At 43.7% G+C, this 13,561-nt stretch overlaps 1 protein-coding gene across 1 annotated transcript; it reads right to left on the reverse strand.

Moving 5' to 3' along the window:
- Positions 1–11,746: 11,746 nt before the first annotated feature.
- On the reverse strand, positions 11,747–12,634 carry LOC111320908 (uncharacterized protein K02A2.6). Its single transcript, XM_022923640.1, has one exon. It carries the CDS (start codon positions 12,632–12,634, stop codon positions 11,747–11,749), a length of 888 nt encoding a protein of 295 aa, XP_022779375.1.
- Positions 12,635–13,561: the final 927 nt, after the last annotated feature.

The following is a 13,561-nucleotide window of genomic DNA, read 5'->3' on the forward strand; positions in this document are numbered from 1 at the left end:
TATTAATATTACGTTTAAAATATTGTTTAAAATACTGGGGACATTGACCTTGCAGGCATTTCTTAACGAGTTTAAAAATAGATTTACGTCGGCGCTCCTCCAACGTGGGCCACTTCAGAACGTCCATTGCCTGCTTGCTGCGCACGGTTCTAGCCACTATCCTAACAGGTTTTGGAGGACCTCAGGGTCTTGTTTGCGACCTTCCCCGCAACAGCCCCACACACTTACACAGTATTCTAAAATTGGCCTAATTAGACTACAATACACTACATTGGCACTGTCTCTAGTAAGGCTTCTACGAAGCCTGCTAAGTATTCCTACACGTTTTCCCGCCTTCGAAATTAGGTGCTTTATTTGCTCGTTCCAGCTAAGGCGGTCATCAAAAACTATACCTAGATAAGTGAAGTGAAAAACCCGCCTAATTACATTGTTATTTAAAGTAATAGAAAAAGAGTTAACAGCAGATAATCTAGGGGCGGTTTCGAAAAGCACAGCTTCAGTTTTTGTTACATGAACAAACAGATTATTAAAAGAAAGCCAGTGATCAATTTTAGAGAGTTCAGCATTCAAATTGTCTTGAATGACAAAGGCTTGAGAGGATGAACAGTATAAAACAGTGTCATCAGCGTACATCAGAATATTGCAGTCGGACACTACTTCCGGTATTTCATTAATGTGTAGAATAAACAATAGTGGTCCGAGGATAGAACCCTGAGGCACTCCAGTAGAGACGGCTTCTGAAGTAGAAGCCACCCCTCGAAACTCTACAACCTGGGTGCGGTTCGACCGGTAATCCGTAAACCAGCCATGCTCTTTATCAAAAATCCCCAAATTGGAAAGCTTTTCCAGAAGTACAGCATGATCCAGTGTAGAAAGCTTTGCGAAGGTCAATAAACACAGCACCAGTTAATTGCCCTTGGTCCATGTTCCTACGAATATTATCAGAAAAACTAAGAGCAGCGAATTCTGTCGAGTGACACTTTCGAAACCCGCCCTGATAAGGGCTCAAGATCTTGTTTTGCTGGAGATATTTGTAGAGTTGGATATGTACAGCCCGTTCTGAAACCTTAGATAAAACAGGTAAAATCGAGATCGGGCGATAATTGTCCATCTCATCAGCCTTTCCCTTTTTAAAAAGTGGAATGACCAGGGCAGATTTCCAATCACTGGGAACTTGGGCAGTACGCAACGAGGTGTTGATAATAAACGCCACAGACTTAGCTACAATGTTCGCAGATTCTTTTAACAGGCGAGCCGGTATGCGGTCCAAACCCACAGCCTTCCCAGATTTCAGGCTACGTAGTTGAGACATAACAAACTCCCCAGAGATCTCAACAAATTAAACGGCGGATACTGATAGGCAGGAGTATCAGAATCACGCTGTTTATGACCACAGGTTTTCCGTAAGGTGGCCATCAATTTACTTGCTGCAGATGCGAAAAACTTATTAAATGCGTTGGAAATGCATTGTTAGTCAGAAGAATGCCAAGTTCAGAACATGCCAAGTTCAGAACATGCCCAGTTCATTTGCTGATAAACCTGCAATGCGTCTACCACATACGCATTTTCTATCCAAAACAGTGAAATAAATAAGCTTACTGTTTGAATTTGGGGTTCTGACCTGTCACATCCACAGTCAATTTCTACTGGTGCAGGCTGCTGGATATCTAAATCCCTCAGAAATATAGAAAAGCAGAAGTAAATTCAGTTTACAGCAATAACTTGCCTAGCTAAAAGCTTTTGAAACATATGTATGAACTGCGGTTATGAAACGTATATGTGCACGATCCTTCGCAGTAAAGCACTATTAGAGCAATAGTGAAAATCAGACCTGAAAAAAATTTCAGGCCTGTACGGGATTCGAACCACTGACCTCTGCGATACTAGTGCAGCGCTCTACCAATTGAGCTAACAAGCCAACTGGGAGCAGGCCATCAAATTAATTCGACATAATCCCGTAGATGAAAAATCAAACAACAACAAACATATGAAACATATGTATGAACTGCGGTTATGAAACGTATATGTGCACGATCCTTCGCAGTGAAGCACTATTTGAGCAATAGTGAAAATCAGACCTGAAAAAAATTTCAGGCCTGTACGGGATTCGAACCACTGACCTCTGCGATACTAGTGCAGCGCTCTACCAATTGAGCTAACAAGCCAACTGGGAGCGGTCCATCAAATTAATTCGACATAATCCCGTAGATGATAAATCAAACAACAACAAACATATGAAACATATGTATGAACTGCGGTTATGAAACGTATATGTGCACGATCCTTCGCAGTAAAGCACTATTTGAGCAATAGTGAAAATCAGACCTGCGAAGGATCGTGCACATATACGTTTCATAACCGCAGTTCATACATATGTTTCATGTGTTTGTTGTTGTTTGATTTATCATCTACGGGTTTATGTCGAATTAATTTGATGGCCTGCTCCCAGTTGGCTTGTTAGCTCAATTGGTAGAGCGCTGCACTAGTATCGCAGAGGTCAGTGGTTCGAATCCCGTACAGGCCTGAAATTTTTTTTTAGGTCTGATTTTCACTATTGCTCAATAGTGCTTTATTGCGAAGGATCGTGCACATATACGTTTCATAACCGCAGTTCATACACATGTTTCATATGTTTGTTGTTGTTTGATTTATCATCTACGGGTTTATGTCGAATTAATTTGACGGCCTGCTCCCAGTTGGCTTGTTAGCTCAATTGGTAGAGCGCTGCACTAGTATCACAGAGGTCAGTGGTTCAAATCCCGTACAGGCCTGAAATTTTTTTCAGGTCTGATTTTCACTATTGCTCAAATAGTGCTTTACTGCGAAGGATCGTGCACATATACCTAAAAGCTTTTCTTCTATCTGAAGAACACAGAATTGTAGTACAGTTTCAAATCTTTGTACAAATCTAGGAGTGAAATAAAGATGCTTACTGTTTGAATTTGGGCTTCGGTGGCAAACAGAGGGTCCCCATGCGTGAGGATGCAGATTGCTGAATATCCAAAACACGAGCAACTGAATCTGTCTAAAGTAAAATAAGACGGAAAATAAATTAAGTTTACAGCAATGACTTGCCTCTAGCATCTAGCTGAACGACAAGAATTGATTGATGAGTGAAGAATTGATTCATGAGTGATGATTCGCACTGGTTCAAGTTTTTTTTAGCTCTGTTGTTTTTGTTATTTTTCTCTTATCGTTTTGGTCCTTCGGCAGTCTACATCACAGACGAATATGGCTAAGATCCTGGACAGCACCTGTAGCGGGTCTAGTGGCTGGAACTTCAACAGTATTTGCAGAAAATTCAACATTTATTTCTTGCTCTTTTCCAACTGTGCGTCATGGTTTTCCAACCATTTTGCATATGAACAATGGGACAAATTCCGTACTTGATGAGCAAGTACGGAATCATCATTGATCTGGTCGTTTGGAGGTATTGTCCATCGCGGCATTGTTGGTTGCCGCTCAATTCATCACGGCATTCCTCTTTACTCTAGACATTTATTCCATCTGCCGCTGAAAGATTCCCGCTTTTACCACATAAAGATCAAGAAAAAGCGTGCTCCGTGTCTTTACTATCCCAACTCGTCCGCATCGCGGCAGCTTCTTCTCAGAGGCGGGGACGTGTCTGTTAATCCCGGCCCTTCCACCAACGATCGTCTCCTAAAATGCCTCTCATTTAATGCACAAAGCCTAAAAAGTAAACACAAGTCTCCTCGCAGCGAATCGTTCGGCCAGATTCATGCATTTCAAAAGCTGGTTTACACTAACGAATACGACATCATTTGTGTCACCGAGACTTGGCTCAAAGATTTTTTCCTGGACTCTGAGATTTTGGATGCCGGCTACACTATCTTTAGACGCGATAGGGTTGAACGTGAAGGTGGGGGCGTGCTAATAGCAGTAAAGGTCAATCTTGATTGCCGTCGCAGATCTGACTTAGAAACAGGGCTCGAAATGTTATGCGTCGAGTTAAACCTCGCGTGTTCTTCTAAATTAGTAATCAGTGTTATTTATAGACCACCTGACTCTACACCAAGCTATGATTTTTACTCCGTCACGGAGTTTATGTCTCATCTCAATATCTCTGCTCGCTTCCTCAAGAGCCATTCCTTAATTCTTGGGGACTTCAATTATCCTGCCATCAAGTGGATTGAAGGCTGCGGCTTTTCGAACTTTACGAACTCTGCCAATTCTGCTTTTTGTGAAACTTTACTCGACCACTCTCTACTGCAAGTGAACCCTTTTCCGACCCGCAAGGAGAATATTTTGGATTTGATAATAACTGATGCACCTGACCGCATTATGAACATTGCGACCTTAACTCCTCTACTGGCTGGCCTTGTGACCGACCACGACCTACTTGAATTTAATTTGGTTGCTAGGCCTTGTAGGGTAAAGAAACCTGCCCGCTATGCCTATAAATTCAAATCAGCTAACTTCGAGAACCTCAAACTGCAGATTATGCAGAGCTCTGCTATTAGTAATAGCGTATTACGTGACTCTGATGTTGACGCCTGCCGGTCCATTTGGAAATCCGCCCTTCTGGATGTTATCGACGCTAATATCCCTAAGGCCAGAGTCAGGGACTTAAACACACCTCCGTGGATTGACAAAGAAGTTCGTCACTTGCTGAAGAGGAAAGATTCAGCCAGACGTGCAGCGAAGAAACACAACAATGCTTTTAACCTGGAAAAGTTGAGGACTTTGAGAAAAGTATCTAAGGCACTGATAAACAGGAAATTAAGGGAATATCTCACTTCTCTCGGCGACAACTTGAAAGCCAATCCAAAACGCTTCTGGAGTTATTTCCGCCACAGAACCAAGTCAAACTCTATACCAGCTAATGTTACGTATGGTGGACGTCAGATATCCTCCAGGGTGGAGATGGCAGAAGCCTTCAATAAGTTTTTCTATTCTACGTTTACGCATGCGCCTGAGGTACCCCTTGAGCCATTTACGCCGCCCGCCGGCAGGTTGCCCGTCTTCGACAGCTTAGTGCTGTGCGAGGACGAGGTCTACAAAGTGCTCTTGAATCTAGACCCGAGTAAAGCTCCGGGCCCTGACGGTCTTCCTACAACCGTGCTAAAGACGTGTGCAAGGGAATTAACACCTTCTCTTTGCGCCCTTTTTAATTTATCTCTTGAGGAGGGTAAACTACCCATTGAATGGAAAAACGCACTTGTTGTTCCTGTTTATAAGAAAGGAAAAAAGGAGGACGTTACTAACTACAGACCTATCTCTCTACTGTGCGTTGTGTCCAAAGTATTAGAACGATGTATACTCAAGCACTTTAATGATTTTCTTTGTCCTTTCTTTGACAATGCTCAGCACGGTTTCCTTCAGGGTCGATCCACAGTCACCCAGCTTCTAACGTTCTATCACGAGATTGGCCAGTCTCTTGATAAGGGCCTGCAGTCGGACATAGTGTATCTGGATCTCGCGAAGGCTTTCGACAGTGTTTCCCACCAAGGGTTGCTTCTGAAACTCTCCCAATACGGTGTCAGGGGGAAACTTCTGCAGTGGTTTGAGAGTTATCTAGATGGACGTGGTCAGCAGTGCTTGGTCCACGGTTTCACCTCTAGTCGTTCCCCAGTTCCATCAGGAGTCCCTCAAGGCAGTATCCTTGGTCCTCTGCTGTTCTTAGTTTATGTGAACGACCTCCCGCCGGTGATACAGAATCATATCGCACTCTTCGCCGACGACTCAAAGTGTTCCAGTGTCATTGATAGTCTACAGGACTGTGAGTCACTCCAAAAAGACCTCGACAGTCTGCAGGGCTGGAGTGATAATTGGCACCTAAAGTTTAACACCTCTAAATGTGAGGTACTAACCGTCACAGGTAAGCGCTTCCCACTTCGCTACGATTACAAGTTGAACAACATCTCACTTAATCACGTCACTCAAGTAAAAGACCTCGGAGTGTCTATCTCTTCCGACCTCACATGGGACACTCACACCAACACTATATTAGCTAAGGCCAATAGGATGCTTGCATTCTTGCGACGCAACAGTCTTTCGTCATTCACTACAGATCATAGGAAATTACTATATCTCACGTTTGTAAGATCACATATTGGCTATGCTAGCGAGATATGGGCTCCCAGTTCGATCGGTGGCATAAAAAAAATAGAAAGTCTTCAACGCAGGGCAACAAAATTCATCTTAAACACGCACTGGCAAGAGGATATTTCTTATCATGAGCGCCTTTCTCGCCTCAACCTGCTACCGTTAACAAACTGGCACGAAGTGAAAGACTTAATTTTCTATTCAAGTGTCGCGCTGGCCACTACACCTTACCCATAGCTGATTATGTCAGGCCCAAAAGGCACCCGTCTTACTCGTCATAGCTCTGATCAAGACGTACTAATTCCTAAGTGCCGTACAAAGCTTTTTCAATTTAGTTACTTTAATCGTGTCGCTAAACTATGGAATACCTTACCTATATCCACTCGTATTATTAGTTCTCTCAATCAGTTTAAATCTCACGTACTCCAACGCTATTCCGCTGCTTTTCGTACAAACTATGACGTCACTAACTTCAACACCTGGAAGTCGATCTGCTGCAAATGCAGCAGGTCACGTGATCTTCTATTAGTTGGTAACTGCTGCTATTAGGACTTTCTATCGGCCGCATAAGGGATTTACTCCTATCGTTTTCGTTTTTGCTTTTATTATTTTATATACATTTTTATATACTTTTTACACTGTCTACTGTTTACATAGTTAGTATTTGTATATTTCTCGTAAGGGCACACTTAATTTGGAGCCTCGCTCTGTTGTGTGTCCCGCACCCTTGTCCTCTTCTGTGTCTTGTTCATATGTATATTTTAGTCTTTTTAGTATTGTAAGTATGGTGAAAGCGATTAAATAAATAAATAAATAAATAAATACGAAAGTGTTATTTAAACGTGTATTAGTTAGCCCAATATTTTATCAAAATTTCCCTTCCTCGGCTGTTAATTTTCGGCATTTTTCCTCCACACTAATGCGACCTTGGCAAGCAACACAAATATGCCTCTTCCTCTTTCCATGCTTTGTATCAGCAGAGCAGAAGTTTAGTTCGTGAAAATTCGCAACTCGCATTTCGATTTGCTCGGTGTAATGCCATTCCTCATGCTTGGCGCACGAACACACAGCTTTTGGGGGCATTGCCCGAAAACAAAACAAAATAGACGGCACAAAAACCTAAAAAATCTTCAACACAGAATAACAAATCAAAACTCATTTTCGACACGTTAAAAGACAGATTGTTTAGAGAGCGAACAAGGTGAGTCTCAATCTCGGAAGGATCCAATATGGCAGTCGCCAACTACGATTTCTCGGAAAACTGTCCACATACGCATCGATATTCTCCGGAACAATTGACATGACGTAAAGCTCATCAAAAACACAAAGGATTTATAATTTTTCGGACATTTTCGTAAAGAAATCGGAAAAAGTTGTGTTTTAGCCAACCACAGAGCTAGAATTAATTGATTTTCCAATTTTAATACTGATCACTACTGCACATGCATTGCCACAGATCGCTATCGTTCTTACGCAGACTCTTACTTAAGTTACTTTTACAAATAAAAATGTTTCGGTGAAAGCTTTCTCTTTACTTTGGATAACGTCTGTTTTCTTTATCATCCACTCGCTATCAAATTGTTAAGTTAATGGCGGATTTTCCCGTAATTAAATTCGTAATTGTTGCCCTAAATCATTCGGGTTCTTGTCGCAATCATTTTTTTGTGTAAGAAAGAAATAAAAATGTTATTGACCAGCATAGGTCGGTCCGTATTGGGAAAAACTGTCCCCTCTGTCTTGAGTAACGCCCTTGGGGTATCTAAGACCTCGGGCACAGTTTTTCCCAAAACGGACCTCCGGCTGGTCAATAACATCTATGAATTTTAGTAAACACATTGGCAAGATTACTAAGAAAGTTGGAAATCAGCTAGATGTTTTGAGCAGGCTAAACAACACGCTATCAGTTCCTTCAAAGATGTGCTTCTACAACTCGTATGTAATGTCTTATTTCACTTACTGTTCTGCGATTCGGCATAATTGTACTGAGTCTGAAAAGCAGAAGCTGGAAAGGCTTAATGTGAGAGCTCTAAAGTGTGTCTACAACAAACGGGTGCCCCTACATGGTGATGACTACGCCTTAACTTTGTCCAATCGTCGCCTACAGGACATTGACATATTAATTTTTAAAGCTGTAAACGGTATATTACTTGGATATATAAGTGACTTGTTCGTTGCACGTAATAATTTGAAGTGCTTGAGAGGTACCAACAAGCTTGTCCTCCCACGTAAGAAAACTACAAACTTCGGCGTAAAATCTACAACTTTTATTGGTGCCACAGTGTGGAATTACATTCAATGACAACCCTTAAGGGATTTAAGGCTCCGATTACATGGCGAGTTTCAGCCCGGGGCTGAAATTTTGTCGCGATTACAAAAAAACTTGCCGTGAAGCGTTATTCGCTTAAAAATGGCGCATAAGTTCAAACTTTTCGAGATAGGCAAGATGATTTTCTCGCAATTTAGCCTTTTCCTAGCCTTGAATTTCCAACTATTTGGGATAGCAGCGGCTTGGAACATGATGCAACAAAAGAGAAACCTGGATTTGGCAGCCTATTTTGCATCCAAGAGAACCTACAAACATCAAAAGAGAAGGCATCTTCAGGCTCGCCAAATTCATCGAAAGGCCAGATCTACTTGGGCTGCCAATTGACGTACTGATCAGTGGTGGCAGAACATGATAGGTGCAAATGTTCCAGACTGGGGTTGGAAGAAAAATTTTCCAATGTCCAAGGATTGTTTCTTTGAATTGGCTGATGAACTGCATCCTTTTATTGCTCCACATCCAGATTCCCCAAATCGCAGATCCCTGAGCACAGAGAGGCGGTTAGCGTTAACTCTGTACTATCTGAAAGACACGGGTTCTTTGTGGATGACAGCTAATGCCTTTGGCATTCATCAGTGCACAGCATCAAAGCATATAAAATCACTTTGTGGCACCATTAACACAAAATTGGGTCCGAAATATCTCGATTTACCTAGTTACAAGGACAAGGACGTCGTTTATGTAGTGATGACTCTGATTTCCACCACAAATCAGAGTCAATGTGCCAGTTCTTCGATAAACGTGGTTACCCTGTTTCCGTCGTTCAAGCGGGTTACCACCGTGCTCAACTTATTGATCGACATTCAGCACTACAAACGTCGCATAAGGAAGATTCCGACCGCATTCCATTCAAAATGATCCAGAGACAAGCACTATCTTTTCGCAGCCTCCGCTCATTTCATTCAAACGTGACAAAAACATAGGCAATTTTTTGGTCAGAAGTTCTTTTCAGACTAATGACCAACCAGGCACTTTTAAATGCGCTAGTGCACGATGCAAAACGTGTCCTTTCATTCACAACACTGATAAAATATCGGGACCTAAACGATCCATTAAGATCACCGATCACTTCACGTGCACCTCCGCAAATGTAATGTATTGCATAACTTGCACTTATTGCAAAAAGATATACATCGGCAAAACAGGCAGAAGACTAGGTGACCGATTCCGAGAACACCTTCGAGACGTGGAAAGGAATGACAAGGACACATCGAAACCAGTCACTAGACATTTTAATTTACCTAATCATTCTAAGCAACACATGGCAATCTGCGGTCTTTCCTTGCACTTAGGTGGCACGGAAAGCCGTAAAAATCTTGAAAAGCTCATCTTTCAAACCAGTAGTCTAGGTCCCACAGGGATCAACGAACGCTTTTCATTCCACTAATTTATTCATGTTTTTCTCGTTGCCATGCTCCCACCAATAACGTAGCTCCATTTTCTGCCTTTAAAAGCACACACAACCCACAATTCCTCTATTCGCTCCGATGAAGGGCTAACGCTCGAAACGTCAGCTTTTGTAATCATTACGGTGGCTAATTTACCATTTCAACTTTGTTGATATATCCAAATTATAACTAACAATCAGTCAGTAACACCCACAACTCTTCATTAATAATCTTCAGTTCACATCTCCTCAATCAATCTCTGGAGATGTCTGTGAGAGCAGGATGATTGACACAGCATAGGACTTGTGGAGGCAGGAGTTGTCTCCGATTGAGCTGAGTTATCAGGTGGATGTGAACTGGTTTCAGGTGAGCTAACCGGTGTGGGTTCTGGAACAATTGGGGTTGCCGTCTCCAAGGATGGCACACCAGATTCAGCTGTTGTAGAGTGGGAGTTGTTCTGCAAGACGTCATCCACATGTCGCCTCCAAACTCACCCATCATCAAGGTGAACTTGGCAAGAGTGTGAAGAGGGGCGTTGTACCACGGTTCCAGGTTGCCACATTTGCCCTGACAAGTGGTCGCATGCAAGGACTGTGTCGCCAACAGCAATTTCTCGGAATTTAGCCTGCTTGTCATAATGCATCTTCATCTTTACTTGCTGGTGGGAAACATGAGTGGCGAGGACCGGTCTCACTAGAGAGAGAGAGACGTGTGCGCAATTCTCTGTAGAAACAGTATGGCTGGGGACGAGCCAGTTGTGGCATTCTGGGTGCTTCTGTAAGACAAAAGGAAGTTCTGAATTCTCTTCTGCAGTGTGCAGGATACATCAGATGCTGAGGATTCTAGAGAACGCTCGAAGGTTTGCACAAACCGCTACGCTAGACCATTTGAAGATGGATGATATGGGGAAACCAACATCTTCTGGATGCCATTTTGTCTCAAGAATTCCTTGTACTCTGAAAAGGTGGGCTGTTGTCACTAACAATTTGCTTTGGAAGGCCGTATCTTGCAAAAATGTTGCGCATCACATTGGCTGTTGCTTCAGCGGTGGGGGTTTTCATGGGACCAATCACTTCTGGCCACTTTGAGTGAGCATCAACCATAATGAGATAGTGGTTGGACTGGTGGGTGGCAAAGTCTACATGGATGCGCTGCCAAGGAGCTGTAGGCCACGACCAAGGGGAAAGTGGTGCTGTTTGTGGCACCCTTCTAGTTTGGAAACACTGCTTGCACCCACGTGCTCTCGCCTTGATGTCGCTGTCTATCCCAGGCCACCATACATGACTGTGGACAGCTGCCTTCATGTGTGCGACTCCTGGGTGCGCCTTGTGTAGTTCACTTAAAATCTGCTCCTGTAAGGAGGGAGGTATGATGGTTCGCAGGCCCCATATCAGACAGCCTTGCTGGACAGATAGCTCATCATTGCGAAGGAAGAATGGCTTGAGCTCAGGAGTGGAGTTTATTAAAAGGCAGGCCAGCCATTTTGGGTCATCGCGAGAGCCTTAGCTAGGACTGGATTTCTAGCAGTTTGGCATGCAATTTCTAAGACAGAAACAGGGTGTTTGCGTAATTGCACTGCCGAGACCTGGAAGATTTTGTCCTTGACACTGGCATCCTTCCTGTACTGCAGGGGTAGTCTGGACAGGGCATCAGAGCTGGCTACTTCAGCAGAAGCCTTGAATTCAATTTCGTACTGGTACGTTGAGAGGAGCAGGGACCAATGCTGAAGTGGAATTTGAATTTGCGAAAGTGAAATTTGAACTTGCGCCCAAATAGGTACATGTAGTACTTGGTCACGCCAAAAATGATGGCTAGGCCCTCCTTCTCTATTTGACTGTAATTCTTCTCAGATGAATTTAAGGACCTTCAGGCATATGCGATTGGTCTCTCTTCTCCGTTGGGGAAATGGTGAAGTATGACAGCCCCTATACCATATTGGCTTGCGTCGCTTTCAAGAATCACTGGGAGTCTAGGATTGTAATGCACCAGCACATGGGAGGAAGAGAGAGATTCTTTTGCATTGTTGAGGGCCTCCTTGCACTGGGGGGACCACAGGAACTACTGATCTTTCTGAAGGGGCTGATTGCTGAATTGAGCTCAGATTGCGGATGAACTTCCTGTGGTAGTTTATCATTCCCAGGAAGGCTCTTAATTGGGTGCAGTTTTCAGGGCGTGGTGCTTTCTTTATGGCTTCAACCTTATCCTCCGTTGGAGAAATTCCTTCAGCAGAAATGACGCAGCCCATGTAGGTTACTGACCGCTGCATGAACTTGCACTTGTTGAGCTGGAGTCGCAAGCTGTAACTGTCTAAGCGACTGAGAACTGTGTTCAGATTCTGGATATGCTGTTCATCATCCTTGCCCGTGATCAGAATGTCATCTTGAATGGCTGCGACATGCTCAAGACCTTGAAGAATGATGTCCATGGTCCGCTGAAAAATTGCTGGGGATGAGGCAATACCAAACGGTAGCCTTTTATACCGATATAGGCCACGATGTGTGTTGATGGTTACGAACTGCTGACTGTCAAGATCCAATGGGAGTTGTTGATAAGCATTCTTTAAATCAAGCTTAGTGAACTTTCCGCCTCGAAACTTGACAAATACATCCTCAGGCAGGAGAATGGGATACTGAGGGACATTGAGTTGGGGGTTGACCATAACAGCATAGCCTCCACATGACCGTGTGGTGCCATCCGCCTTGGGAATATGAACCATGGGTGTTGCCCATTCACTGAATTCAACCTTTTCCACAATACCTACGGATTCGAGTCGGTGGTACTCTGCATCTACTGCTTCCTGGAGAGCGCAAGGCACTGGGCGGGCCTTGCAGAACTTTGGCTGGGCATCCGGCTTCATCTCCAATTTAGCTGTGATTCCCTAAATAGTACCAAGGCCAGGCTTGAAGACATTAGAGTGACACTGGACTGTGTTGTGCAATTGTGACTTGACCTCCGGTGTGAGGCATGGGTCTGAGACATGGATGCTACATATTTTCTTCCAATCCAGGTTGACACGAGAGAGCCAATTTCTTCCAAAGAGTGATGGTCCAGAGCCTTTAACTACAAGGGGTGACACAATGACACGCTGATTTTGATACTTGAGTTGTACTATGTACTGACTAGAGACTTGGACTGGGTCCCCTGTGTAGGTGTGTAGGTGTGCAGGCGTGTATCAGAGGGTTGGAGTGGGGTCTCCTTGAAATGCCTGTCGTAAGTCTCCTGGGAGATAATTGAAACTCCAGCGCCGGTGCCCAATTCCATTAAGATTTGGGTTCTGTTCAATTCAACGGGTACTTCTGTGCATTGATGCTAAAGATCGAGAGAGAAAGTGGATTTGAAGGGGGGTCGAGTTGTGACGCTTCTGGCTCTTCAACCGTGTGGTTCTTCTGAGATTTAGGCTTGCATGCAACTGTGATATGACCTGATCGTCCACAGGAATGGCAGGTATTCCTGTATTTGCACTGGGAACGTGCGTGGCCTGTTTTGCCGCAACTAAGACATTCAGAAGTGCTGTTGTTTTCATTCTGGTTAAGTGGCTTTTTGCCTCCGCCCTCACATGGAGGCCTGCGTGTTCTGCGCGGACGATATGTCTGATGGCCAACAGAATCAAGCTTGTTTACCGGAGTGGTGTCTTCTCGAGAGAATGCAGCGACATCTGTCTCGGCAGCCTCAGCGCAGAGGGCCTTTTTGAGAGCTTAGTCAAAGTTGTGTTCTTCGGTTAACAACTTTTTCTCTATTTCCTTGTTGCAAAGTCCACAGACCAAGCGATCACGTAGAGCTTCAT

Source organism: Stylophora pistillata, chromosome 6, assembly GCF_964205215.1.
Source record: "Stylophora pistillata chromosome 6, jaStyPist1.2, whole genome shotgun sequence".
In the NCBI taxonomy this organism is placed as follows: domain Eukaryota; kingdom Metazoa; phylum Cnidaria; class Anthozoa; order Scleractinia; family Pocilloporidae; genus Stylophora; species Stylophora pistillata.

Excerpts from the sequence above, each read along its gene's own strand:
- LOC111320908 (XM_022923640.1), bottom strand. The coding sequence starts at position 12,634 with ATGAAGCCGGATGCCCAGCCAAAGTTCTGCAAGGCCCGCCCAGTGCCT.